At 52.1% G+C, this 25,931-nt stretch overlaps 1 protein-coding gene across 1 annotated transcript in view; it reads left to right on the top strand.

Annotated features, from left to right (window-relative positions):
• Positions 1–25,931, top strand: part of SDK1 (sidekick cell adhesion molecule 1) — a 687,292-nt gene that overhangs the window by 578,515 nt on the left and 82,846 nt on the right. The window contains exons 23-28 of the mRNA XM_088798792.1: positions 8,918–9,027; positions 10,703–10,853; positions 11,458–11,695; positions 16,659–16,774; positions 18,072–18,261; positions 20,456–20,554. Coding sequence (XP_088654918.1) covers positions 8,918–9,027; positions 10,703–10,853; positions 11,458–11,695; positions 16,659–16,774; positions 18,072–18,261; positions 20,456–20,554 — 904 coding nt within the window. The remainder of the gene's footprint in view (positions 1–8,917; positions 9,028–10,702; positions 10,854–11,457; positions 11,696–16,658; positions 16,775–18,071; positions 18,262–20,455; positions 20,555–25,931) is intronic.

Below are 25,931 nucleotides of genomic sequence, written 5' to 3'. Positions count from 1 at the left end.
TTATGGTCTCTCCAAGCCCCCGCCCCCCCCCCACACACACACACACATTCTCTCTCTCTCTCTCTCTCTCTCTCTCTCTCTCTCTCTCTCTCTTTTTCTCCCCCCCCCCCCATATTATGTCGTCCTCCAGGAAGTCTCACTTAGTTCACCCCAACGTCTTCTCCAAGAAGGTCTTGGTGTGTTCTCTGGTCCAGGCAGGCTCCACCTTTCCTAAACTAAGAACAGTGGGGCCCTTGAGATTGTAAGTGGTATAGATGAAGCGTTCTGGAATATTCCACACCAAATTCCCTTTGAATGGATACAAGCCACATCAGCTCTCTATGCTGCAGTGAGACCCCAGTGTTCCCTCACCCAGTCTGTCATCCAAGAAGTGGTTGTTGCCTCTTACTCTGCCAGATGTGGGCTGGAATTCAGAGAGGAGTTAGACTCGGGCACACAGTCGAGTGGGAAGTCACCATTTAAGGACCAACCACGTTAAGAGCAGGGAGGTAACCTACAGCGGTTTGCTCAGGGTGCTGGCAAGGCGTTGAGGAAAGAGGGTGTGAAGGCCCGCGAGCATGACCTCCGAGCCCCCTCGGGGTGCGATGGACAGGACTCGGCAGACGCCGCGGAGCAGCCTTCCGCGTCCTTCCAAAACACTCCCGCAGTGCAGCGTTTACTTTTACCCCTTTGATCCACTTCTCAATCATATCTTCTTTGCAAAAAGTGTTCCTTCCAATTCTGACTATTTTTAAAGTGCACCAAAAAGGATGTATTACTTGGAGCAATCGTCAGTGAATTATGGAATGAAAGAACTCATCATCCAGGAGCCCGTTGAAAGGCCCTGTGATAAGCTGATGTGGGCTCCAGTTTTAAAAAGCAGCTTTTATAGGTGTTTCTGGTTCAGTAATGCTTTGCTTAATTAGTAACCTTTGACTGTAGAGGGAGCAAAACGTCTCTTCCCACATTTTGATGGTGCGCCATGAAAGGGGAGAATGCAAATGCTATGTGTTTTCATCGGCCACTCCTGTTGGCCCACACAGCTCCTCTGTAAACCCCCGCTGTTTGCAGCCATTTGCTGTGCTCTCACAGCCAAGATCACATCTAGCCTTCTCAGGCTGCTCTGAGCAGGGTTCTGTAATGAAGATGCCGGCGGTAACACGTTGGATGCAGATAAAACTGTTTCCATTCCGAAAATGGAAAGGGAAAAAAGGCCCACTTAGTGCTTATTGGTGTGTAATAGTAGCCGTTTTCTTAAAAGGAACTGTTTTAGAGAGTGTTATGAGCTAATAAAATCAAGCACACGTCTGCAGAGTGCTGGTCTCTCGGTAACTAAAGAGTAGTGGGGATGGAGCGCCCGGGGCCTGGGAGCCACAGGTAAGGTGCTCATAGATGCTCCAGTGACCTGCAGTGTCCGAAGCAATGTCTTCTGAGTGACACGTTCCTTGGAGAAGTTAGGGGTGTAGGACATTCACTTTATCTCCCAAGGGCACTTCCCGCCGAGGGGCTGGGTCACGGGCTGATGAATGGAAGGCCGCAGTTTCGTTTTCCTGTTTGCTGATTCACTCACCTGTGAGCACAGTTTGGGGGATGGATGGAGCCTTCTGTCTTCCCACCATGCCCTTGATCCAAGGCCTCTCCCAGCACTGAGCTCCAGGAAAATGTTTTCTTGGCAGATGAGTTTCTCTCAGAAGTTGACGCTCATACAACCCGGTATTTCCCTTCGTGCCCGAGCTTTTCAAGTCCCTGTGTGGCAGGGAGCTCCGTGGTGGCGCGCCGGGGCTCCCTTCGGCGGGACTCGCTTCCTCCCCATACCTTCACCCACTCCCATGTGCCGTCTGTTTGCTGCGGTCCATCCCTGTGCAAAACCTGAGGGCTCGGGGAGAAACCAAAGGCCACGCTTTTCCTAGCAAGTAGGAAAGACTCACGGAAGAAGCGGGGTGCCAAGGCCTCATGGCAGGTGTCACCGCCTTCGAGGGAGAAGCAGAAGGCTGTGGGCCTCAGAGGAGGTTTCATTTATGAAGAGCGTCCTTTTGGAAATAGGAAGCCTGTGCCTGGGAGATAAATAGCTCTCCCACATTGGTCAGAATTGCCCACATTCCTGTGTAAGTGTCTTCAGTGACGTTTTTCTCTTTACGAGTCTATGAAAGTGGCGTAAATTTGGCATTGAAAATCTAAGGTTCCTTGGAGTAGGATTCTCAGATCCCCAGCTGTCGCCCCCTCTCTCCCCACACATCCTTACAGTGTTCCATCATGAACTGGGCCTGGCTGTTTGCAGGATGGGACCAGCTGGGAGCTAGGACCTGTCTGACCACAGGCAAGGTCAGCGGTGGGACAGGCTGACCATCGGACCACAGGGCCAAAGTGAGTGTCAGGCCCGGCAGTGACGAGCCATCCTTCCGGTGCAGGAGGGTCCAGCAGCACTAGCTCTGGGTGAAGACCCTCCAGGACAGTTTCCTGCCATGACATCGGGAGAACAACAGCTCATTGAGACCATTGGGTGGGACTCCCACTTGATACATGGAAGCACATAATAAAATGATTAGAGCCAAGGCAAACATTTGGCTGCTTGAGACGGTGTGGGCTTCAGAGGAAGAACTGCATCCTGGGAGGCCTGGGCTGAGCCCTGGAGAAGGCCTGGAGAGGCAGGCAGGCCCCAGAGCAGGCCCTGCCAAGGGCCGGGCAGGGCAGCCTCCGGCTGGGAGGTGCTGAAGCGCCCTGCGGGTGTCGCGGTCAGAGGCCAAGTCCCCACGTGTGGGGGCGTGCACCCTGGAAGGAAGCCCGTGCTCCCGCTCCAGCACCCAGAGTGTCCACAGAGAGTCAAGCTGCTGGTACCTAGAATTCATTCAAATGGAACCAAGAAAAATCCCACAGCTTGAAAACTGTCAAATTCAGCTTTCCATGGTCTCCATTTCCCAGCAGAGTTTCCACCCTCGGTTTATTTAACTGTCTTACTGCCTACCTGTTACCTCTGACATGGAATTCTAGTGCTCGGTCTCCTGCAGCGTCGTGGCCAGGTCTCATCCCTTCAAGATCTGGAGTTGAGGGTTTCTGACCACTAATTATATCTCCTTCCCTCATTGTGGATGGATTTTAAGGCTGCTTGTGGGCCTTTGCTAAGTGTCAGCATTGCAATTCTAATAAACCCTGATATAATTGAATTTCTTTTTCATAATAAGAAGAGTGACATTATTTCGAATCATCTGTCTCAAGTGCACAGAAGCACTGTCACTAGCTCTAATGGCTCTTTCAGGAGCGACACTGTCACCTGGCAAACTGGCCAAGACCGGTTTCTGCTCTGCGCTGGGTAGCGCTCTACGACCTAAGTGTTCAGGCACCGTGGTTATGGTGACGATGAAATACGTACTCGGGTATTTCAGAATGTTTATTGTTTGCCCGATTGTCCATAATGACTCCTTCCAATGACTTTCCTCTCTTACTCCTCAGCCAGCATAGGAAATCTGTACAAGATGAATGGTTTGAGGTGGCCCTTCTGTTCATTAGTCTATCAGCTCCTTTTAGGTTCTATTATGAGACTTTTTAAAATACCACAGGCGAAGAAAATACTGCAGCCTAAGTGACAACTCAAGTAGGACTGAGGGAAGTGTTTTACCACAAATGTCATTTTCAAGAAATAGAGGTCAATGTATGTATAAATCACAACTGTCAAACCAAATTAAATTTTACGAGACTCATATTTTCCTGCTCTTTTTGAGGTTGCTCAGATTCTTTCTTCCTGATTCTGTTGTTGGATTTTTAGATTTGCCTGTATGTTCCATCTTTCCGGACATTAGGTTTTATATTTGTGTCGTTCAGTCCTCCAGCAAACATTTCTTAAGCACCTACTATTTGATAAGTTTCAGGTATCATGCTATGTCCCAGACTATAAAGATCAAAAACTTTTTGTCCCTACCTCCAAACACTCAAAATTGGGGAGGGCACTGTGGGAGGGACAATTGAGATGTAATCTAATGATGGATAGAAATGAGACTTGAGAGAATTATTATAAAAAATGCTAAGACGGTGTCAGAAAGCAAATGAGTGACTGACTAGGGTACTCAAGGAAGGCTCCATATAGGAGGTGAGATTTAAGTTGGGCCTTGAAGGCTGAGCAATATTTTCATGGGGAGGAAGACATTCCAAGCAGAGAGAATAGCTCAGTGAAAGGCTTAGAGTTAGGAAATTGCATGGTACCGATTATTTTAAAATGTAAATTTCATTTTTATTCAGATACAGTGAGGCCAACAGATCAGAGGTGACTTACTGAAAAGGCAGTTTTTACTCACAGTTCCCAAGAGGAAGGCACATGCCATGTCACGCAGTTCCACTCGGGGAAGCACCAGGGTCCCCAGGAGGCAGAGGGAGGGAAACGGGGACAAGAGCCTTTACTGTGGTTTGCGTGGCAGGAGCGGGAGAGACAGGATGATGGGCTTAGGACTCACTGTTTGGACAACTCCAGCGGGCTCTGGGCACAGGTCCGTCCCACGGTGTCCGGTACTGGCCCTGGGTCATGAGGGCAGGTGGACAGTGGCCCAGAGGGTGAGAGCCCATGGAGGAGGGGAGGGTGTGGGCTGTGGGGCTGTGGGTTTGCATCTGAAAGGTGTGCTCCTGGGTGAGAGGTTCACTCTCTAGGACTCGGCTGGCCCTTGGGAGGGGCCGTCCCTGCAGGGTCAGCAGGGCCCCGGATGTCAGGGCATCAGATGCAGGATCTAGAAACGTGGCTGATACACCTTTGGGGAAGCTGAGTGGCGGCCTCATCAGGTGTGTGAGAGCAGGATGAGGTGGAGACGAGCCCGGAAGGGGAGCTGGAGCCCTGGGAAGGCCTGGGGGTGCCTTGCTGGGGACTAGTTCGCTGGGCGAACCCCCATGCTGTCCGGACTTGGTTCCGGACTGGCCCTGGGCCTCACTCAGGCCTCGTCCCTTCCTGGTTGGGCCGATTCACCAAGATGCCCCATCGTCCCCTCCCCCAGCCCTCCGCTGCCTTCTGCTGGGGACACCACTCGGAGCCAGAGGGGACTTGCTAACTGCAAGTTGCTTGACATGCAAGTTTTCCTGCTGACACCAGAGTTTCAGCCAAGAGGGTGCACTGGCTTGGCAGGCTTCCACGGAATGAATTCTTGGAGTGTCTTCTCCCCTCCCTGAGCTCTGGCTGAAGGAGCATCGTTTCCCCCACCCCCTGCAGCCTGCTGCTCCCCTCCCCTCCCCTCCCCTCCCCTCCCCTCCCCTCCCCTCCCCCCCCCCCCCCCCAGGCCAGTTTCCTCTGCCTCCTCTCCATTCGCAGTTAACTTTCGGATGAGGTTAATGAATGTCCTCTGAGTAGCTATTGATCTCCTGGCCTCTGGGGTGCTGAGCTCAGGGCGGTCACCACAGCCTGCAGGAGGGGCATTGAGGTCCTGCCCCAGCCGGCTGCTTTCCAGCTGGCGTCTCTGAGGCCCCACTGACTGCAGGGGCTTTCCCAAGGCAGACAACTGTGACTTGGCAAGGGGGGGGGCCCTCCAGAACCCCTAGGTATTATTAAGGGAGAGCCTGTGTGCAAAGAGGCCCAGCCTCCCGGCCTGGGGCCGCATGGAGGCAGGTGCCCCGCGAGCCCTCCTGTTGGCACTAATGTGGGCAGGGCTGCATCTCCTGGCTCTTTAGAATGGAGACTGCTCCCTAATGGGAACTAACGACCACCGTCTGCTGAGAGGTATTTGAGTGTGTGGCGTTTCTGCTTTTACAATAAGTATTGTAAAGCGCTGTTTGTTAGCTTTAAAGGAAGAAGAGAAGAACGTCAAAAATCCCAGCTCCCCAGGAGCTCTGGTTTGTTTTATCTTTAACGGGCTCTGCGGCCCTCTGTGTCCAGTGCGTCATTAGTGAACAGCTAGTTACTTCTAGAACACTCTCTCGTGATGGTCTTGAAATCTAACTAGAGCCAGAGGGGCCCAGCAAGTATGAAAGGACTTCTGTTTCTTACTAGAAAGATTCTTGGTCTCTTTAGATCAAACTGTAAACCTTTTATTATAGAAATTGATGTTTTCCCCCAGAGGTCTGTAAGTGAAATTGTTTTCGGTAATAATTTGCTTTTGGAGCTCCATGTATGACAACCCATTTTCAATACTGATTTTGAAATCATGGACATAGTCGTCTGTATATTCATTCATTCATGTGTTAAACCAACAGGTTGGGCCCCAAGTTTGGGCTGGACCCTGGGGGAGTTGTTGGGGGTACGGTGAGGAGTAAGACCCTGCCTCGGGGGCACTCATGGGACAAACGTAATAAGCATGGCCAGACCTCAAAATGAGGCTGAGGAAGCAGACATGCCCTTTGGGTGGGACCCTCAAGCATGGCAGGCAAGCTTTTTCTGGAAAGGGCCAGATAGTAGATCCTTTAGGCTTTTGGGCCAGCTGGTCTCTGCTGCTACTATGAGGCCTTGCTGTGGGAGCATGGACGTGGCCGCTGGCAATACACATACCAGTGAACATGGCTGTGCTCCAATAAAACTTTATTTACAAAGACAGGAGTAGGCTGGGATTGGCCCCCGGGCCGCTGTTTGCTGACGGCAGTCCTGGGGCCTGTGCAGTAAGCCTGGCTGAGGCTCTCCTGCCGTAAGGACTGTAACTGTGTCTGACCTGCTCTTTATGATTTGGCCCAGACTCTGTAACGTGACATGCTCACCCATACAAGTCTAGAAGGTGCAGATGCAGAGGTGACAGTCACATCGCTCTTATAACCAGTCTTGCTTCTAACTTTGCAATCTATGGCAACGTCCTTTCTTTCACTGCCCCCATGTACCCTGGCTCTGCTATCGTCCTCTGAACAGACCTCACCACCCTGCTGCTTCCTTCATTAATGAGCAAGATGAATCTTTGATGCACTGTGTGTTTGTATGAGTCATGCCTTTAAGTGGATGCGCTGACATATGATCAGTACTCTGTCAGAGACCCGTAGAAGGTGCCATGAAGGCACACAGTGAGGCCATCACGCCTGGCAGCCTCGTTGGGGGAGCCGGGGGGGGAGGGGGGGCGAGGGAGTGTCGTTCATGGAGACTTCCCAAGGCCCAGAGGCTCTCCAGATTCTGAAGGAGTTGGCCAGCTGCTTAGAGAAGCAGCAGAAGGGGCCAGTGCGTTTTAGAGAGAGGAAAGAGCCTTTGCGAGGTGCAGATGTTGGAGACTCTGATGCGTACAGGTGATGCAAACAGGATTGCGGGGACAAGTGGCAGGCAGAGCCTCATGGAGCCGTGCGGCACCCACCTGGGCTTGCCAGTGACTGGCACCCATTCAAATACAGGTCTTTTATGCGGAGACTGAGCAGTGGGTGGGAGGGCAGGACGTGTGGCTTTGGCTGTTCCGATCCCTTCACTCAGCAAAACAAAAGCCCTGTGGTCAACCAGCAGTCACCTCTTACAAGGCAGTTCAGGGCCCATCTGGCAACACCAACCTGCCTTCCGTCTCTGCGAATTTACCTGTTCTGTGTCTCTTATGAAACGGAATTGTGCATGATGCGACTTTGGGGGTCTGGCTTCTCTTACTTAACGTGGTTTCGAGGTTCAGCACACTGTAGTGTGTCAGCACGTCATTCCTTTTCCTGGCTGAGTAACACTCTGTTGTGTGGACAGACCATAGTTTGTGGATCCTTTTGTTTGTCAGTGCACACGTTGGTGATTGCGAACAGCACTGCTGTGGTCATAGGGGTGCAGGTATCTGTCAGAGAACCAGTTTCCATCCTTTGGGGTGTAACCTGAGAGTGGAAGGGCTGGCTTGGGTGGTAATTCTGTGTTTAACCCTTTGAGGAACTGCCAAACTGTTTTCATGTTGTTAACCTAGTTTCGTGTTTCGTGGTTAGTTTTCCTCAGCACGCATGCCGCCCGCCCTCGAGTTTGCGGTCTCCTCGTCCTCCATGTCCATTGCTCCACTTCCCCAAGGTCGTTTCACATTCTCATGTCATCCTCCAGTGAGCTGCCTGCCTGCTAGCCGGGTTTCTCTGCCAACTTGACAAGCGTGTCCTGTGCTGTCATCTAAGTCATTTATGACGTGTGAAAGGCCCAGCGCCCGGGCGGACCACCCCAATACGGCTCATTTGGCCCGAGACTCTGTGCTCACAGCCGTCCCTCTGCATGTGTCCCCTGGGTCCCCAGAGCCACGCAAGCTGCACGAGGTCCAGAGTATGCCTGAGACCGGGGTGCAGACACCTGCAGGCCAGAACTCTGAGGGCTTTCTGGCGGGCCTGTGGTGGCCGTGGGCTCCGGCAAGGCCACATGTGGTCACATTGGTGCGGGTAGGACTAGAAGCTGCCGTGGGCAGGAAGGGGAAATCCTGAGAGGCAGGGCTGGGGGTCAGGTTAGGGGGAGGGGGCCCCATGAAGACGCTACCGGAGACTCGGGTGAGGGAGAGGTTGGGAGGCTCACAGGGCACCCCAAGGGGGCTTGTTGGTGGCCTGACAAGGGCACATCTGTGTTTGGAGAGGTTAGCTCTGCCCGTGTGTCTGCAGGTCCAACTCCCAGGGCAGCTGTGAGGCCTGCTCTGCCTGAGGGCTTTCCCACGTCGCAGCCAGCGGCGCTGCCTTTGGTGTGTGCAGGGGCAGGAAAGGGCACGATGGGAGCACGCAGGCAGAGCCCCTGGCCAGCATATGGGCGGAATGGCTCTGACCACTGGGGCCTGTGGGATCCTGGCCAAGTCTTCTCTCTCTGGGCCTCTGTTTGAGTCCCCACTGTCAGAAGGCTGCGTGAGGCCCTCTCCAGCCCCTGGAGTGTCCTGGCCCTCAGAAGTTTGTTCCAGTGGCTTCATCTCAGCTCGGCCCTCTGGGGACCCAGGTCCCGACTGTGCTGGGAATCACAAAAGCCTGAACCTCCAAGTGCAAGCTGGGTGTGTGGGAGATACCGGTGGCTCTGCCCAGCCCACTGCACACCAGCAGCCCCCGCCCTGCAGCTCGTCTGCCTGTCCCAGCATCTCCCTTTCCATAGGTTGGAGCTATCGGCGATGAGGAGGAATGGGTCAGCCTCTACGAGGAGGAGAATGAGCCTGACACCCAGACGCTGGAGATCCCAAACCTCACGCCGTACACTCACTACAGGTGAGAGTGCCCCGCGACAAACTGCCACAGGAGGAAGCCGGCGTCCCAGCAGGTGGCTTCCGTCTGCTATAGCAAAAACCCAGCTACGTGCATGTAAGCGGGATGTTTCCAAGTGGCAGTGACAGTCACTGGAACCTGTAGGAACAAGGTGTGCAGTTGAGTATTACTCCAGGGGAGGTTTTTCCCAGGTGGAGGTCATCAGCGTTCATTGCATCAGCACCACCTGGCCAGATGCCTGACGGCCACGTCTCCCTGTCATGCAGTCAGAGATGCAGTGCTTCTCTTTACGGACTCTGCAACCTCATGGGAGGATGAGCGTGCCGTGTGTGAGCCAAGCGGTGCCGTGGTGACGTCCCTCCAGTCCCCTGCCAGGGCCCAGGAGCTCCGGCCTCACTAGTCAGGCTCTTAACATGCCATATGCCCTTTGGCTCCTTGATCTTAAAACTCATCCAGGCAGTAAATCCTTATCTTTGATGAAGGCTAGCGGATCACGAGCTGCTGGCGTTGTTCTAACTTCCCGTAAGATCATGGAAGGAGATGCAGTTTCCAGTTATCACCAGATGCAGAGTTTGATAACATCATTGTTCTGCCAGGACGGATACATTTCATGAGATCAGGGGATAAAAGACCAAGAATGACTAATTCAGGGAGTAAAAGGTGAAATTATATCTTTGTAAAGAACATTCTTTCAGTAAAAAAAAAGAAAATCCTAATGACAGATGTTGTTTAGCTCCCATTCATTTTAACATCCTTCCTAACATGAGAGCAGACGAATCGAGATACCAAACACTAGTTTTTAGAGAAAAACGTTTAGCATATAACGAGCTGCTGGGATTCGAGACTTACCATGTGAAATTAGTATCTGCTATATAATTATTTCTGAGATCAGAAACTGCGATCAGAGACCAGTGTACCCATTTTACATTCATGTAAGCTGAGGCAGCCTCTGAGATAAAAATGTGTATGTGCTTCAGGTATCCTTCTTGTCCCTAAGTTCAATTCAGATCACTGTAGACATGGATATAGAACAAACAGAACTGAAAAGAGAACATACACTTTAGAGGACATCTTACTCCAGCCTCATTTTATAGCCCAGGAAACAGAGACAAGTCTGATTTGCTGACGGTCTGTTACGGACGGCGTTAGAGTCCCACTGTGTGGATTCTGGGGCCGCTGCTCCACCCCTGAACCAACAGGGCAATGCGGTATGGGTGCCCTTGGTTGTTAAAAAGACATTGGACTTTCAAAGCTGTCGTTTGGTAGTGACATTCTGAAGCTCCAGTTCTGTTAAACAGCTACTTGAACTCTGATCCCCTGATATTATCCTCAACTGGAATCAGCCGATTGCAACTAATGACACAGATCTCTGGTCCCATAACCCACTCAATTACGCTTCCACTGGGACTTTGCAACGTTAATTTGCAGTAGATTCTCCATTCTTTGAAATGCTTAAGAGAAAAGGGCCATATGTGGCATTTGCATTTTTAATGAAATCAGGTGGAAAGAGGGTACCTTTGAGCAGTGGCCTTTATGATATAAGTGGACATATATTTGAACACTACCGTCCCCCCCCCACACAAGAAACAGTCATGCGGGTGTTGTCAGGCTTTGCTTTTTCCATTTGTCCACATTACTTTTGCTGCAGCATAACTCTCCCCATTGGTTTGGCCTCTAGATTTCGAATGAGGCAGGTGAACGTTGTTGGGACCAGCCCCTTCAGTCCGTCATCCCGGGTCATCCAGACACTGCAGGCCCCCCCTGATGTTGCTCCAACCAGCATCACCGTCCGAACCGCTAGTGAGACCAGCCTGCGGCTACGCTGGGTGGTGAGTGTGGGGGGAGGCAAGAGGGGCAAGAGGGGGCTGCCGGGGTGGGAGCCTTGAGTCCCCACGTGTGCACGTGAGCCCGGAGCTGAGTCATATCTTAGCAATAGCTTGTTTTCGTCAAGACTAATCTCATCATTAACCCAGAAACGATTGCATTTTACCATTAGTGTCAGATCTCAGAGCAGCCCAGGCTATCTTGTTACTTAGCAGCATTGCTCACTGCCTTCTTGGAGCTGAGGAGTCGCCTTTGGGGGAGGGAAGCCGGGGTGCTGCAGCTGGACCTAAAGTCCCTAAGCTAGGTCAGCATGGGACCAATACTCAGTGTTTGTGAGAGAACCAGCTTGATATTTAATCAGAACATTTCCCCACAAAATTAAGCCAAAATATATTAAAAGAAATTACGTGCAGCCACATTTACTGACAGGATTTCATTTAATTAACAGAAGAAAAGTTCTAGGGAAAGGCAGAGTCAAATTTCTAAGAACATTCCCCCCAGGAAATACTTGCCGTGGAATTGGCCTCATCAGACAGGTCCATGCCTGAGACCTTCACAGGTGACCGTTCTGAGATGCGTACAGCTCACCATGACCGTTGTTCATTGCAGCCCCTACCTGATTCCCAGTACAACGGGAACCCCGAGTCAGTGGGCTACAGGATCAAGTACTGGCGCACAGACCTCCAGTCCCCTGCCCTGGCCCACGTCATCAACGACCGGCTGGGGAGGGAGTTCGCCATCGAGGAGCTGGAGGAGTGGACCGAGTATGAGCTGCAGATGCAGGCGTTCAACGCCATCGGGGCCGGGCCCTGGAGCCAGGTGGTGCGGGGACGGACGCGGGAGTCAGGTGAGACGCAGCCCCTCTCCGTGTCTCCCAGAGATGGAACTTAGCCCCCGTGAATCTCACTGGCTCCTCGCTGGCTTGTCCTACCTGTGTCTATGAGCACGGTCCTAACCCGGTGGTTTCGACGTGCCCGGGCCGCTCAGTCGGTAGAGCACGAGACTCCTAACCCAGTAGTTAGGTCAACCTCAACTGTAATGTACATAAACTTCATTAGAAGCCCATGCCACTGTTTGAAATCAACAATGAATTCCACCAGGAGCTGGATTCACATTGTTACTTTTTTAATTAGGGATAATTTTCATCATCAATGATGAAAAGCAAAAGAGTATACAGCGACCCTAAGAGACATCTTTATAATATAAGGTATTGAGGACTTCCCCTTGACAAAGTAGAGTGTGTGACATAAGATAGTCTTGCCCATACTAACAAGTAGACCCTCAAAAGTTCAATCGCGTTAGCACAATAGAAGTTTATTTCTCATTCATTGCAATCTGAGATGGGTGTTCCTGTTGGGTGGGTGGCTCTCTTCCATGAGGTGACTCAAGAACCCAGGTTCTGCTATCCTATAGGACTAATTACCTCTGCATCCAGGTTCCAGAGGGAAGACAAAGCAAAGAGTGGGCACACCTACCCCTTGAAACCTGTCTAGAAACGGCCCCACCTCTCTGTTCATCAGACTCGGGGTTCCTGCTAATAGCCAGGAAGGAAATTTTTGGTCAGCATTCAGTAGTCTCGGGCAGTGTGCTAAAGACAGCTGTGCTCCCCTAATCTTCCAGGCTTCGTGGGCTGACCAGTCCGCAGTGGTTTGCAGGACCCGCACGGGCCTGGTCTGAGTTTGTAGAAACACGAAGAGAAGAGTGATGCTAACGGTCCTTAAAGAGGAAACTCCCTGTGCCTGTCCCCGTCTTCCCGAAGGTGTCACAGCGTGCACGTGACATAACAAGGGGCTGTTAATTACAGACCAGTTTAGCTGTAAGAAATAGTGCCCAAAATACATTCGTGACCGCCTCCCAGACGAGGGGCAGGAGAAGGTAGGACGTTTGAGACAGTGAGCTAGGTCATGGTCAAGGACACCACGACCCCGCACTGCCTCCCCCAGGAAGCCCCGCTCCCTTCTGTTGGCCCATGTCCACGTTACTGCTTGTTCTTTTCCTTCCCTTCACTGGCCTCTCCATTACGTGAAAGTGGCAGGTCCGTTGTCTTAGCTCTGCCACGGCCTGGCAGTTTCCTAGGATGCTTCCTGTTCCGGGGCGAGGCCTCCTAGCCTCAGCTACACAGGGCTGGAATCAGCAAGGGCTCCCTGGAAGCCCATGTGGGACAGGAGGGGGTCAAGAGGCGACCGGCGCCTTCCAGCAGCACTCTGGGGACTTCCCCGGAGTCCCCGGGCAAAGAGGAAAACTTGATACATTCTAAGGGACAGTTCTAACTTCAGTAACAGGCAGATTGATAGAACATTTTATTAAAAACTTACTAGAAGATTATGGATGAAATATAATTTTTTGATATTTAAAATTTATTGATGTGCTTATAAGAAAAACAGGAATCTGCAGGTATCAGAGGCAAGAAGGGACTGGACAGCTGGAGCAGTCGGTGCTGAGCTGGTGCTGTGGGTGGGGGTGGGGCCATCCTGGTGGTTTCAGGACTCGGAATGTGATGCCCAGGCAGGAATAGGACATTCAGCCTTGGGTCCATGAAGGGGGGGTGAAGGGGGTAGGACCGAGACCCTGCGTAAAGACAAAGCTCTTGAAGGCTGCACCCTCTGAAAAAGGAGACATCTGCCCAGGGAAGTTCGTCCGTGTCTGCCCGTCTGCCAGGACCGTCCTGGGTCTGGTTCTGTGTGAATGGTCCAGAAACTCCCTGGAGAGAAATTAACACAAAACTTGGTTCTACACACCAAAAGCACAAGCAGCAAAAGAAAAAATAATAGATAAGTTGGACTTCATCAAAATGAAAACGTTTCTGCTTCAAAGAATACCATATAGAAGGTTGAAAACAACAGTCCCCAAAATGGGGGGAAATATTTGCAAATCATACATCTGGGAAGGGACCGGAACCCAGAATATGTATTTATAAAAACTCTTACAACTGCACAATAAAATCCAACTGGAAACTGGACAAAGGATCTGAGTAGACCTTTCTCCAGAGAAGATACACAAGTGGCCAAAGTCGCACATGAAAGGATATGCAGCGTCACTAGCCATCAGGGCAGTGAAAATCTAAATCACGCCTACGACAGCGCAAACGCAATTGAAACAGAAGGAGAACGGTAAGAAGAGCTGGGAGGATGTTGATAAACAGGAACCTCATGTGTTGCTGGTGGGAACACAGCTGCTGTGGGAACCGCCCAGCGGTTCCTCGGACACACAGGCACGCGTGGGCCCACAATGCCAGCCCTAGATGGAAACCAAGATAAACGTGTGTGGCCAGAGGGGAGTCGCCTGCAGCCCCAGGAGGAGCCAGTCCGTTTCAGCATCGTCACGCTCGCTCGCCGTTCACTGTTGACAAGGGTCTTGATCTGGAGTAAGAATTGTTCTCCCCACTGGCCCTGCTTTCTCCTTCTGACAGCTGTGGCCTACACCCAATTATTTTTAAGTTTAGTTGAATGTTCCATTGGAAATTTGGGTGCACACCCTTCCCGGGGCGCAGAGCAGTTTGGGTCCAGGAGGTGTGCTCATCGCAAATTGAATGATAGGGTTATTGATCTTCAAACTTCAGGATTCAGAGGCCAGCTGCTCACAGTGCAGGGAGAGGGGTTCTCGGGACCCCCCTCCAGGTCCTGGCGCTCAGATGCCGGCCCCTCCCCCTGCTCTCTTGGCTCCCCCACCAGTGTTGCTGGTCCCCACCTCTGAATGGTGCTTCCAGGACTTCCTGCTACAGAAACCCCTCGCCTCCACCGGTAAGGCCGCCGGTGCAGCAGTTCCGACGTGTGGTCTTCCTCAGGCCTGCCGAAGCTGACCACTGACCCTCCCCAGCACAGAGCCCCCTGCAGAGAACTGACTGCCAGGCCCTGCCAGCGTTTTGAGGTGGGGGGGCAGGTAGGCAAGGAGGAAGGGGTTGCCAAGGCCGAATCGTGGAGGGAGGGAGCTTCTGGGTGGGGGGCTGGAGAGAGGGCCAAGGAGGAGAATAAACCGACCCCTGACTAGAATAGTGTCATCTAGGGAAGATAGCCGACCATTGGCACTTAAAATAAGCCCTGTGTCCAGACCCGCTGGGAGCATCGAGCAGGACACGTTGCAAGGACGTTTACAGTTTCAAAGTTCGGTCTAACTGGTTTCATGGTATCTTACGATATATTATGGTATAAGGATACATGAGGCCTTAGAAATCCACAGAGACTACAGGAGGCATAGCAGCGAACTGAGCGGTGAGAAATCCTGTGGAGGAAAGAGAGCAAATAAAGAAGGAAAAAAATCAGTGTTTTAAATGGTATTGTTTTTAATGAAAGGGAATTTCTAAGACAGTCTCAAAACTTAAGATGTCAGGTTAGAAAAGAAGTTGAATCTATGTCCAATAGTGGGTAAGATATGGTTTTTTCCAAATCTGAAAAACAAATATTTCATAACTAAATGGCAGGTTTCATCCTGGTCGGACTGGAATCATCTGAAATTTTCATCCCGAGCACTGCCATTTCCGTGCCTCTCGCCTGGTTAGAAACCCGGCCGTGTTCTGTGCGTCGTGCCTGAGCTGCTCCCGTCACCCGTTGGCCCTCGTTCTCTGGGGCCCTGGATGGCCCGCCAGTAAATGGATGCACACATTACCACATCTTAGAAAATCAGCGATTACTTGTAAATCTGTCGTGAGAATTGAGCACTTACAGTTTCAAAGATTGACCCGCAGGAAGCAGTTAGGGATTTGAGAGGTGGACCAGTTGTGTTGCTATGACGATGGCCTCTCTTTTTACAGAGAGAGACAGAATTTTTAGAGCATAGCACTAATATCTTGGGCATACAGTAGATTTTGTGTTCTCTTCTGATTCTAAATAAAGTCAGAAAATTAAGCCAGATATATTGTAGGCTTCCCTTTTCTTTTAATGATAGCGACTCCTTTAATTCACAGTTCATTGAGATACGAGTTTGTCACACATGTTTTTATAAAATAAGCAGATGTGTAAGCATTGTCCGGGTTACTGCCATGTAGGATTTAAGACACCAGGGGGAGCCCAGCACAGAGAGCAGGAGTGAGTATTGGGGGGCCACGGCTGGACGGAACTGGGGCCACCCACCCCATGGCCAGTGTGGCAAACAGCCTTCCCCTTCAGAGGGTAAACTTAAGGTTATAAATATTATTTTTCTGTGACTCTTAACTGCTCAAACAAATTAATATTATTTTGTTGAATGAATAACCGAATGAATGACTCTCAAGTGACATATTTGGGAAGAAAAAGTTTATCTAGTTGTAAAAAAACATTTCATGTAAATGGGATATGCTATTGTCTCCAGCTTCTGTTTGTCCACCTGTAGAACTGGGGAAATGATCCCCAGCTCATAGGATTATGGTGGGGATTAGGGTGATAGTCTCTGAAGACACGCGGCAGAGGGGTGTGCGGCCCTCAGCACTTAGTGACCCCCGCCCCTCCCCTTTCTGGAGATCACAACATCACTTCCCTCCCTCCGGCGCCACGCGTCCCCTTCACAAAATACCACGTTTAGAGATGACAGTGAACTGGTGTCTGAAAGTGAGGATTCCCATGTGAGATAAAGGCTGAGTCCCCAAAAATTAATATAGAAACAGCACTGTTTTGCTCATGAAATCGAGCTCCTAAGTACCCAGGATTTGTGGGTTTGTTGCTAATATTAGAGACCTGCTTTTCCGGCAACCTCACCCCTGTAGGTTTAGTCTGATCATACAACCGCTCAGAATGCATTGCTGTTTCAAGGGAAGCTTGATTATTTGGGTAAAAATTGGACTTTTACTTGTAGAAGCCTTTAGCCTTTGGGTACCAATGTATTTCACTCCCTCTTTCCAGTTCCCTCAGCTGCCCCTGAGAACGTGTCAGCCGTGGCTGTCAGCTCGACCCAGATTTTACTGACATGGGCTTCGGTGCCGGAGCAGGACCAGAACGGGCTCATATTGGGTTACAAGGTACGTGCTGCGGTGACACCCTTTGCGTAGCTCCCACATGTCACTCCCACAAGCCACGGAGCCTGTTTTCTGATTCCCACATCACTTGTCTCCTCGAAGCTTCATGACAGTCTGGGGATTAGGCCCAGGGGTAATCTCTTAACATCGGCCAAAAACTGGCTCATGCGGTAGCGGCTGCTTCTCTCCAAGCCTGTGTCCCCCGTAAAGGGGAGTAGCAGGCAGGGTGGGCACGAGAGGGAGGCGGGTTGTTTTATCCGGTATGCCTTGCTCATAATAAGCGCCAAGTGTCATTGGATAAGTGTGTGCGCAGCTGCACAGATGTCGGCACCGCCAGCCAGTCCTGGGCAGTGGTGTCAACGGTCAGGGCTAAACACCTCCCAGGTCGTCTGGGAGCCGTTCTGGGTGCTGTGTCACATGCATTCATTCACCCAGGCCCTTAAAACCTGCTTCTGTTTTCATCCCATCCCCTCCCCCCGCAGCAGAATGAATGTTTCTGGACTCGGCCAGCAAGGCCACCCATGTGTCATCACTACTGCACAGATTTGAGCAATCTCCTCTGTGCTTCCCACAGCATCGGCCCCTCGCCTCTGCCCCCCTCCCTGGGAGCCCTAACTGCTGCCTTCTGACCCCATTAGACACGAAGATGCCATTAGACGTGGCAACCCCATTAGACATGGCAATCCCACTGAGTGGGGTCGGTGACCAAAACTTCACACCTGGGTCCTGGAGGAAAATGCTTGCTGTGTAATTTTCGAACTTCTCCCTGGTGACCCCTGCCTTTTACTGCCTCTGGGTCACTGGCCTTAGGGACCAGTGCAGGGAGGGTGAGGAATGAGGAGGATTGGGATGGGGGCGTGAGGAGAGCATCTCACGATGGCCATGTCTGGAGTGCAGGCAGCAAGGTGCTGGAGCGCCAGGTTCAGTGGAGAGCAGGTTTCCTGCTGCTATTGTAGGAAGGGGCACATCTGTGCTCATGACTGAGTCCTCACTCTAATGGCTGTGGTCGGCGTGGGTGCCTTCAGGTGCCTCAGACCTTGTAGAGTGTGGCGAGGCAGCCAGCTCGCGAGCCGGCCCTGGGTCATAGGTCCAGCTTCCCGTCTGCTCGGTACAAGGGCTCCATCGCCAGCTTCCCCCAAATGCCAGCCTGTAGAAGTGAGATCCGTAGGCCTCCAACCCAGCCGGCCCCCAGGAGAAGGAAGCGCGGCTGGTCCTGGCCTGTGGGGGGGCCCCGTGCCCACCGAAGTCCCTTTCCAGCTCTCGCATCCTCACGCCAGTGGCTTCTGTGTTGATGCTTCAGATTCTGTTCCGGGCTAAAGACCTGGACGCCGAGCCCAGGAGCCACGTCGTGCGCGGCAACCACAGCCAGTCGGCGCTCCTGGCAGGTCTGCGCAAGTTCGTGCTGTACGAGCTGCAGGTGCTGGCGTTCACCCGCATCGGGAACGGTGTCCCCAGCTCGCCCCTCATCCTGGAGCGGACCAAGGATGACGGTACGTTTCCGCTTCGCCCCTCTGCTGCCTCCCAGGTCGGCTTTAACGAGCCAACCATTTGGATGGTTGTCACTCTTAACTTAATTTTCCACCCCCTTGATCCCCCCTTTTTTCAGTTGAGGAAAACAAAACAAAACTGTTTTTCAGTCACTGGCATTTATATGGCCAATTTCAGCCGGCAGAGAATTTTTACAGCCTAATTATGAACCTGTGCTGGTCACGCTCGTAACTCTGTAGGAGGCGGCGGCAAAGGGCAGGTGGGCGGGTCCATAGGACAGGTGGTCGCTGCTCTCGGTAGAGTCTGCACAAACCCTGTTAAAGCATCCACTCCCGTCCCACGTGCCCCGTTGTCCCGGGACTGCCGGCTCCCATCGTTTGCATATCAGAGCTAAGTAGAGGTTCCCATGCACAGTGCGTGTCTGAGGGGCTCCCTGGTGCCCAGGCCACTGTGTTTCCAGGCCCAAGCAGACCCTCTCGACGGCTCTGTTTTTATGGGAGTCAAAATCATCAGTAAATATGTTTTTCCACTTTGCAGACGTCAAACACTTAAAGGTTACCTTCTTCCCATTCTCATTATTAGACAGACTATAATTAATACATCGGAGGGAAAATTACTGGTCTCCCCAAAAGGCCCACCCCCAGGATCCCGGCGTGTGATGGAAGTGAAACAACTGTAGATTTTCTTAAGCATCTTTACTGAAGTAATTGCATTGGCCCATAGGTGCTCTGCCTGCTGAGCGCAAACCCTGGTATCTGTTCATGCAGACACAGCCCCATGCTGGCCTCTCCACCAGAGGAGGGCATGCCACCCAAACGCAGCCTCAGAGCAGCTGGGGATCTGATGGGGACATGTGCCCTGAAGGTTGTTTCTTTGCAAAAACTATATGAAGCTGTAGTGTATCCCGGGTTACACCACAGAAAAGGGGGCATTTTAGAAACTGTTCCTTAAAACTCAGTCAGTTTTAATTGAATCTTCCTTAAGTGTGGATCTGCAAATCACAGAATGATTTCCTTCGGTCACAGTCCTAATAAAAACAGGTTCACCACCCCCTCATTTCAGTGGGGTCCAAATGATCAGCCTTGGGGTCAGGGCAGGGGATCAAGGCCACATAAGACTGACGTGAGAGTTGGCCTGTTTGTGCACAGGTCCTGGCATATGAGCCCATAACCTTCTCTTTACATGTATCGCTCCCAAAGAAGGGTCATAACACACGTTTAGAATTTAAAATACAGTTCTCGGCTTAATCGCTAGAGGCAGAACTCAGCAGCCCTGGAATGAGTGTATACCTATCACTTTATTTTAGTGTTGATTGTCCCATGCCCTCTGCCCCTTACTTGGGAGTCAATCAGTTGTAAGTTCCAGTAAGAAGTTCTGACAGTGGCCACACACTCAGTCACCTATCTGTTTACATAAATATATTTTACGAGAGCTGTGACCCTGTTATTCAATGGTGCCACAATACATCACTGCTTTTTAATTGATGCACCACAAGCAGGAATTAGTATATGCATTTGTGCACGTCAATTCCATTTTCTAGGACAGTGCATTGATTACAAACATGTTATTTTGTCCATAATTGTAACCTCCATTTAGAGTTGGGGACGTCAGGCCCTCGTCCTTATCTGACACCTACTTTGAGGATGTCAAGCCCGGAAAAGAAATCAGCTCAGATTGGTGACGTTTTTTTATTGTTAAATTTATTGGGGTAACATTGGTTAATAACACAGGTTTTCAGGTGTGTGGACGAGATTACAATTCAACATCTGTGCCCACTGTAGCACGCTCAGCACCCGAAGTCTCGTTGCCTTCCTAATGTCACCATGTGTTGACCTCCTTTACCCACTTGGCCCCCGACTCCGACCCCTGCCCTTGCTCTCACCTTGATGTACACTCCGTGGTACCACGTAGCAGCTGGTCTGCCAGCTGCCTGCAACCTCGGGTCGCACTGCTCCCAGCATAGTTTCAGATGGGCTGGATCAAACATGAGGTGTTTTCTCAAAATCAACAGGGAAGCCACACAGAACCCAGTAGGTTCCAAAAGTCATTTGCCCAAAACCGAGTGTTTCACCCGTGAACAGTGTCATACGTGGTAGTGATGGTGCTCGGCTAGCCCACGGACTCCTCTGTAACCTTGGCATGTACCCAAGTAACACCGTAGCGGCACCCGGATCACATGATATTTTTCCTCATCAGCCCCAGGCCCACCGGTGAGGCTGGTGTTCCCAGAAGTGAGACTCACGTCTGTGCGGATCGTGTGGCAGCCGCCAGAGGAGCCCAACGGCATCATTCTGGGTAAGGGAGCTCAGCGATTAAAGGGCACAGCTCAGAGGGATGGCATCGAGTTTTATTAGATGTATAAGAAGTAAACAAACAAACACACAAGTCTCGTCTGCAGCAGCCTAGCGTCTCCTGACCTGAGAGACGGTGGACCCCCTAGAGTTCTGTGAGCTGCGCGCTAAGGTGTCGGCAGACTGAAATTTACATTGTGTTAACCCAGAATGCATTGCGCCTCCTGGGTGAGGGGTCTCGGTGGACCTCTCAGCTGTTTAGGGCTGGATTTTCCAGAGCCTGGGAAGAAGGGAAGAGGGGCGTCCACTCAACCAGAACAGGAGTCCTTTCTTTCCTGGGAGTGTAGACAGACCCACAACTGCAGACGTGGCCGAGCGGCAACCTGCTGGAATGCCCTGGAAGCCATGGAGGAGGTGACCCATAGGCCCCGACTTCTAAAATTGGGCATTAAAGGCACAGGCACCAGGCGTGGTGTATTCTCAGACCCAGCTCAGCACTCCCACATGCTGGTCACCTGACCCTAACCCACAGCAGCCCCCCAACGTGTTAGCTTGTGTTCTACGTGGGTTACAGTAGTCATAAACCTGAACTTACAAACAGGCACTAAACAAATGGTAAAAATCTATGCTGAGCACAGTAGGGAGTCAGCCAAGGACTTTAGCAGCGAAACGACATGATCAGATGTGTCTTTTAGATAATAACTGGGGCCAGAGGGAGGGGGACAGAAAGGCAAATCTTCATCGAGTTCTTGCTCCATTAAGATGGGGCCTGGGGCCCGGGCGTCCCATAGTCGTCTGCATCAGGGCCTGCAGCCCGGTCTGTGGGGTCCCTGGAGTTGTGAGGTAGATGTATTTTGCTCTGAGTGCAGTGTTTCTGGTTGGGTGGTTTTTGGAACTGCGGGTTCCTGCTGCCACAGTCACCGTGAGCGCAGACGAAGCCTCTGCTGACCTGTGTGTCTCATCCCGTCCTGCTGAGCTGGGGGAGGGAAATAGACTGCAGAGCAGATGGCCTCTCCAGAGGGTTCCTGCAGCCCACTGGCAGGCAGGGCTTGCCCTCAACACAGCGCCCAGGGCACCGCCTTTTCTGGAAGTGGGGCTACATATCTGACTGCCCCAGGGTGTCCCTAGCGTACTGTGGAACAGGAAGTGTTTTCAGAGCTCAAAATGTGCAGTTCCGGCCTCTCGCTTGAGGAACGAGGGGTCTCCCGAGCCCTGCCCTGGGCCCGGCAGCTCAATCCCCCACCCCCGCCTCTGTTCATCCTCCCGGCTGGTCCTGACTCTGAGCATCTCTGCATTCACTGCAGTTCCCTGGGCCAGTGAGAGTCAGTCTGGCTCCACGGGACATGGGCAGCAGGAGAGTGTGCATTTCCCGTGTGTGTCTCTTGCCATAGACAGACCTGTGCTGTGACGTTGTGGCCATGGCTTTGAGCTATGCATCCAGGTCTTTCTCGCAAACATTGGGAGGCTCCGCCTCGACCGCCAGGCAGGGGTGGTGTCTGCTGCGCCTTCTCCTTGGCTTGCAGATGGCTGTCTTCACATGGTTCCCCTCTGTGCGTGTCTGTGTCCTAATGTCCTCTTGTGAGGACAGCAGCCATAATGGATCAGGGCCACCGTCTGACCTCATTTCACCTTAACCCCCTCTTTGCAGGCACTGTCCTCTAATGCAGCCACATCCTGAGATGCTCAGGGTTAGAACTTTAACCTATGAGTGGGGGCAGGGAGCCCGTAGCATGTCCTCTGACCATTTCTTCTTGGGGACTCACCTGTTCCTTAGGGATTTTTCCGTACTCTTTACATGTTGGTGCATCACGTACCAAGAGACCAAGCACCCTCCAGAGTCTGGGCTGGAGGCTGGCTCTACTGTTTAGTGCCCTGACCTGTAGCTCAACAAATATCAAGCAGTACAATCATGAAGAATATGAACTGCCATTTGTTGCCAAAGTTTTCCCTTTCCATTTTGGATGTAGTGAGAAAAAACTAAAAAGGCAGCTTGGGGCCAGGTTTTAGGGCGCTCCTCAGGTGCATTGAGAAGTCTGGGTTTTGATCTATAGTCCCCGGGGCGGAGGGGGCTGCCACTGCAGAGCACAGACAGCCAGAGAGGAGGGTAGTATGTAAAGCCTGACATTCCAGCGTGGCAAACAGGTGCTGAGTAAGAGGCGCTGTGTAGGCCTGCGATGCAGAAAACACCGCCCTCGAGCCTCTTCTGTTATAATGGCAGTCGGTTGTAACAAATGTTGTCTGGGTAACCTGTCACCTGGATACTGGCACAACTAGCATGCCAAATCGTAGACATTGGAGGAAAGATGGGAAAACAGCTTCTAAAATTCCGATTGGTGTTCATGGGGGAGAAAGGAAAATGTCTTTTTGTAAGACTCACTTTACACCCAGAGACCTTGAATTCCCACTGCCACTCTGGCCATGCAGTCTTCTGAGTATAAAAACACCGCTGCAGCCCACGCGCCTGTAATCTGTGTCTAAACATGTTCAAACACTGGCAGGCCCCTCGAGGGAGAAACACTTGCTCATTTGCGTAAATATGTTACTGTGGAGAGCCTTCAGCGTTCAGAGCCTCCTCCTGGCTGCGGCGGGGGCCACCTGAGGACGGCGCCTCCCTCACTTGCCAAGCACTCCTTTCAATGCTGTTAAGCTGGAATGAGTGAAGCATGTGCTCTTCAAATCCACGTGATCTGCCCCGCCGGACCCGCCAGACTGTCCCACATTCAGGTGCCTGCCGAGGGCCTAACATTTACCTTTGGCTTATTACGGAAGGATGCACAGGAGTTAGGAGCTCAAGCCAGTGTGAGCCATGTTTGCAGTGCAGAGTTTGATCCACTGTTGCAGTGTCTGCTCCCAGCTCTCAAATGGATAAGCTGTAAAGCCAACAAGCTCCATGACTTCTGGGCTGGGCTAACACAAGGCCTCCCAGGGCCGACTCAGCTGCTGTAGTTCTCTGGACAATGATGAGGTGTTGTCACCACTCTCACCCACCTACAATGGCTACCAAGGAGCCAGGCGGCATCATGCGCCCACTGGTGGCCTTGGCTGTGGGGCCCCAGTGACGGATCACTGAGCAGGTGACTCTGACTGGTGCCTTTGGTGTGCCCAGGAAGCAGGCGATGCACAGAAGGCTTGCGGCTGCCGCAGACATCTCTGTGCGACTCTGCAAAGTGGCTCTGGGCTCCGTCCACAGCCAGCGCATCTGACCGAGGCAGCTGAGAAGCCTGCCAAAGGCTCCAGTCGCATCTTCGTAGCCTCTTTTCCTGTTTGCATCCCACACAGCGGATGGTTCTGGAACCTGTCTCGTGCTTGCAGCCCACACGCTTTCCCGATTTTGAGTTTCTACGTGCGCAGTGCTCCCTCCGTCTTCAGGTGTTTTCAGAAACTGCTCAGACTTCTCTTCACCAGAGTTTTGATCTTCCGCTTGGATCAGTGCCTTGCATTCTTGGCCTCGCTCTTCTGAATGTCTGTTTTACCCTAATTCACCCGTAGCTTTAAAACCAGGCTGCCCTCGGGCCACATTTCACTCCTGCTATTGATTCGGCCTCTCCATCCTGTCCTCACTCACACCGCAGTCCCCTGACCTGGCTGCGAAAATACAGCTCCCTGCGGCGTAATTACATAACTAGCTTTTCCCACCACACACTCTTATCTCTCAACACTACCTGCCATTCTCTAAAAATGCAAGAATCATACTCAGCTGCTGCTTTTCCCATTTGTGTGCAGAAAAACGCTCTCCCTACTGTCTACTGAGTCTAGGATGTTTTAAAAACGCGTCAGGGTAAGATCGAGGTATTCATCTTTATGTTCAACAGACCACAGGACGAGCACTAGAGGATGGTACAAATCTAACCCAAGGCTGAGCATTTTCTCCCAGTGGATCAGTGTGGGAACTGGATCAGAGATAGAAATAATAACTTAGATTTTCTGCAATTAGACACAAATACCATCTGCTTTGCAGTTTACGTGCATCACCTCACAGCGTCATCTCTGACTGTGTAAGCTGGACATTGTCATCTCCGTGTGGCAGGCCCTCGGGGTCGCAGGAATGCGGGCCAATCCTGCTGCAAGCACCCTGTTCCCACTTAGCCCTTAAATGGCAGGTCCACACAAGGGCATGTTACAGTCTTTAAAACTCATATTTCTGAAGGAAAACATGTTTTCCATATGTGGTGAGAAGATAGGAGAATGAAAAAAACGTATAGAGTCAAGTCAGTTCTGTTTCAAATTCGTATGCCTAGAGAAATGACAGGCAGAAGGAGTCCCTAAGATGTAGCAGTGGGCTCTGGCTGGTGAGGTGGCCTCGCGGGTGCTGTGTGCCCTTCCTGCCCAGCTCGCCACCCTACAGGCCACTCTGCCGCTTCTGAGCATCCGGCACCAGTGGTGTGCCCAAGGGCACCCTCTGCAGTTGGGCCAGGCATTTGGGGGAGCAGCCCTCCGCCAGCAGCCCTTGGCCAGGGACTGCTGGAAGCTGGGGCAACACCAGCCCCGTCCATGTCTCGAGCTCCCAGAGGGGCCACTGCTTCCCTGCCCCCTATGCCAGCTGCCTTCCCTGCCCTCCCCTCTCCTCTGCCTCCTGGGGTCACCTCCCAAATAAAGTCCTCCCTCTGGGAGCGAGTGCAGCCCTGGGGACCCAGGCAAGCACATTCAGAGCCTGGAGGGTCTTGTGTGGGCCGAGCGCCCAGGCCTCCCCCCAGCGCCTGGCCCTGCTTAGTTGTCAATGCTAGTCTTTTACCAGCCAGGCCAATGGCGACCCGAGGCAGGCCCACAGAATGACATTCAGAGTCTCAGGTACTGTCCTGGGGCACACTTCACCCTTTCTTGGCACTGCCCCGTGGGGGCTGAGGAAACCAGCCTGCTCCTCCCAGGTGGTCCCTCCCCCCTCACACATGGCGGCTCTGGCCCCAGGCCCTGCTACTGGGGACTTGGACCCCCCGGCCTGACTCCTTCCTGGTGCAGGTCCCCAAGGCTGCCCCCATTTCAGCCACATTAATCAGGCCCCTTAATTACTAGCCCTCTTAATAAGTGGGGACTAGTTATGTTCACCATTCACAGCTAGACATGAAAAGCTGAGTGTGTACTGGGGCTGGGACTCACCCAAGGTGAGTAAAGACGAGGCTGGATTAGGACCCAGGTCTCCCGACACACTGCTGTGTGGTCAGGGGCTTCTGAGAGACAGGACTCATACACTCAGGAAACGGTGTAAAGACAGATGGCAGCGCATGGTCCAGTGTGGGGTGAGGGAGTCCAGGCCTGTGAGAGAACGGGGAAAGGAGCGAGGGCAGCAACTTGTGGAGGAAGCCTACGCAGGCTGTCGTGCACATGGTCCAGCCTCTGGGCTGTGCACTGGGAGGACAGCTTGGGAGGAGAGAGGTGGAGCCGTT

Source organism: Rhinolophus sinicus, chromosome 5 (genome assembly GCF_057876585.1).
Source record: "Rhinolophus sinicus isolate RSI-liver-muscle chromosome 5, RSI-T2T, whole genome shotgun sequence".
Taxonomy (NCBI): Eukaryota; Metazoa; Chordata; class Mammalia; order Chiroptera; family Rhinolophidae; genus Rhinolophus; species Rhinolophus sinicus.
Note: the sequence above shows the minus strand (reverse complement) of the source record. Positions and strands in the feature narration are given on the sequence as shown.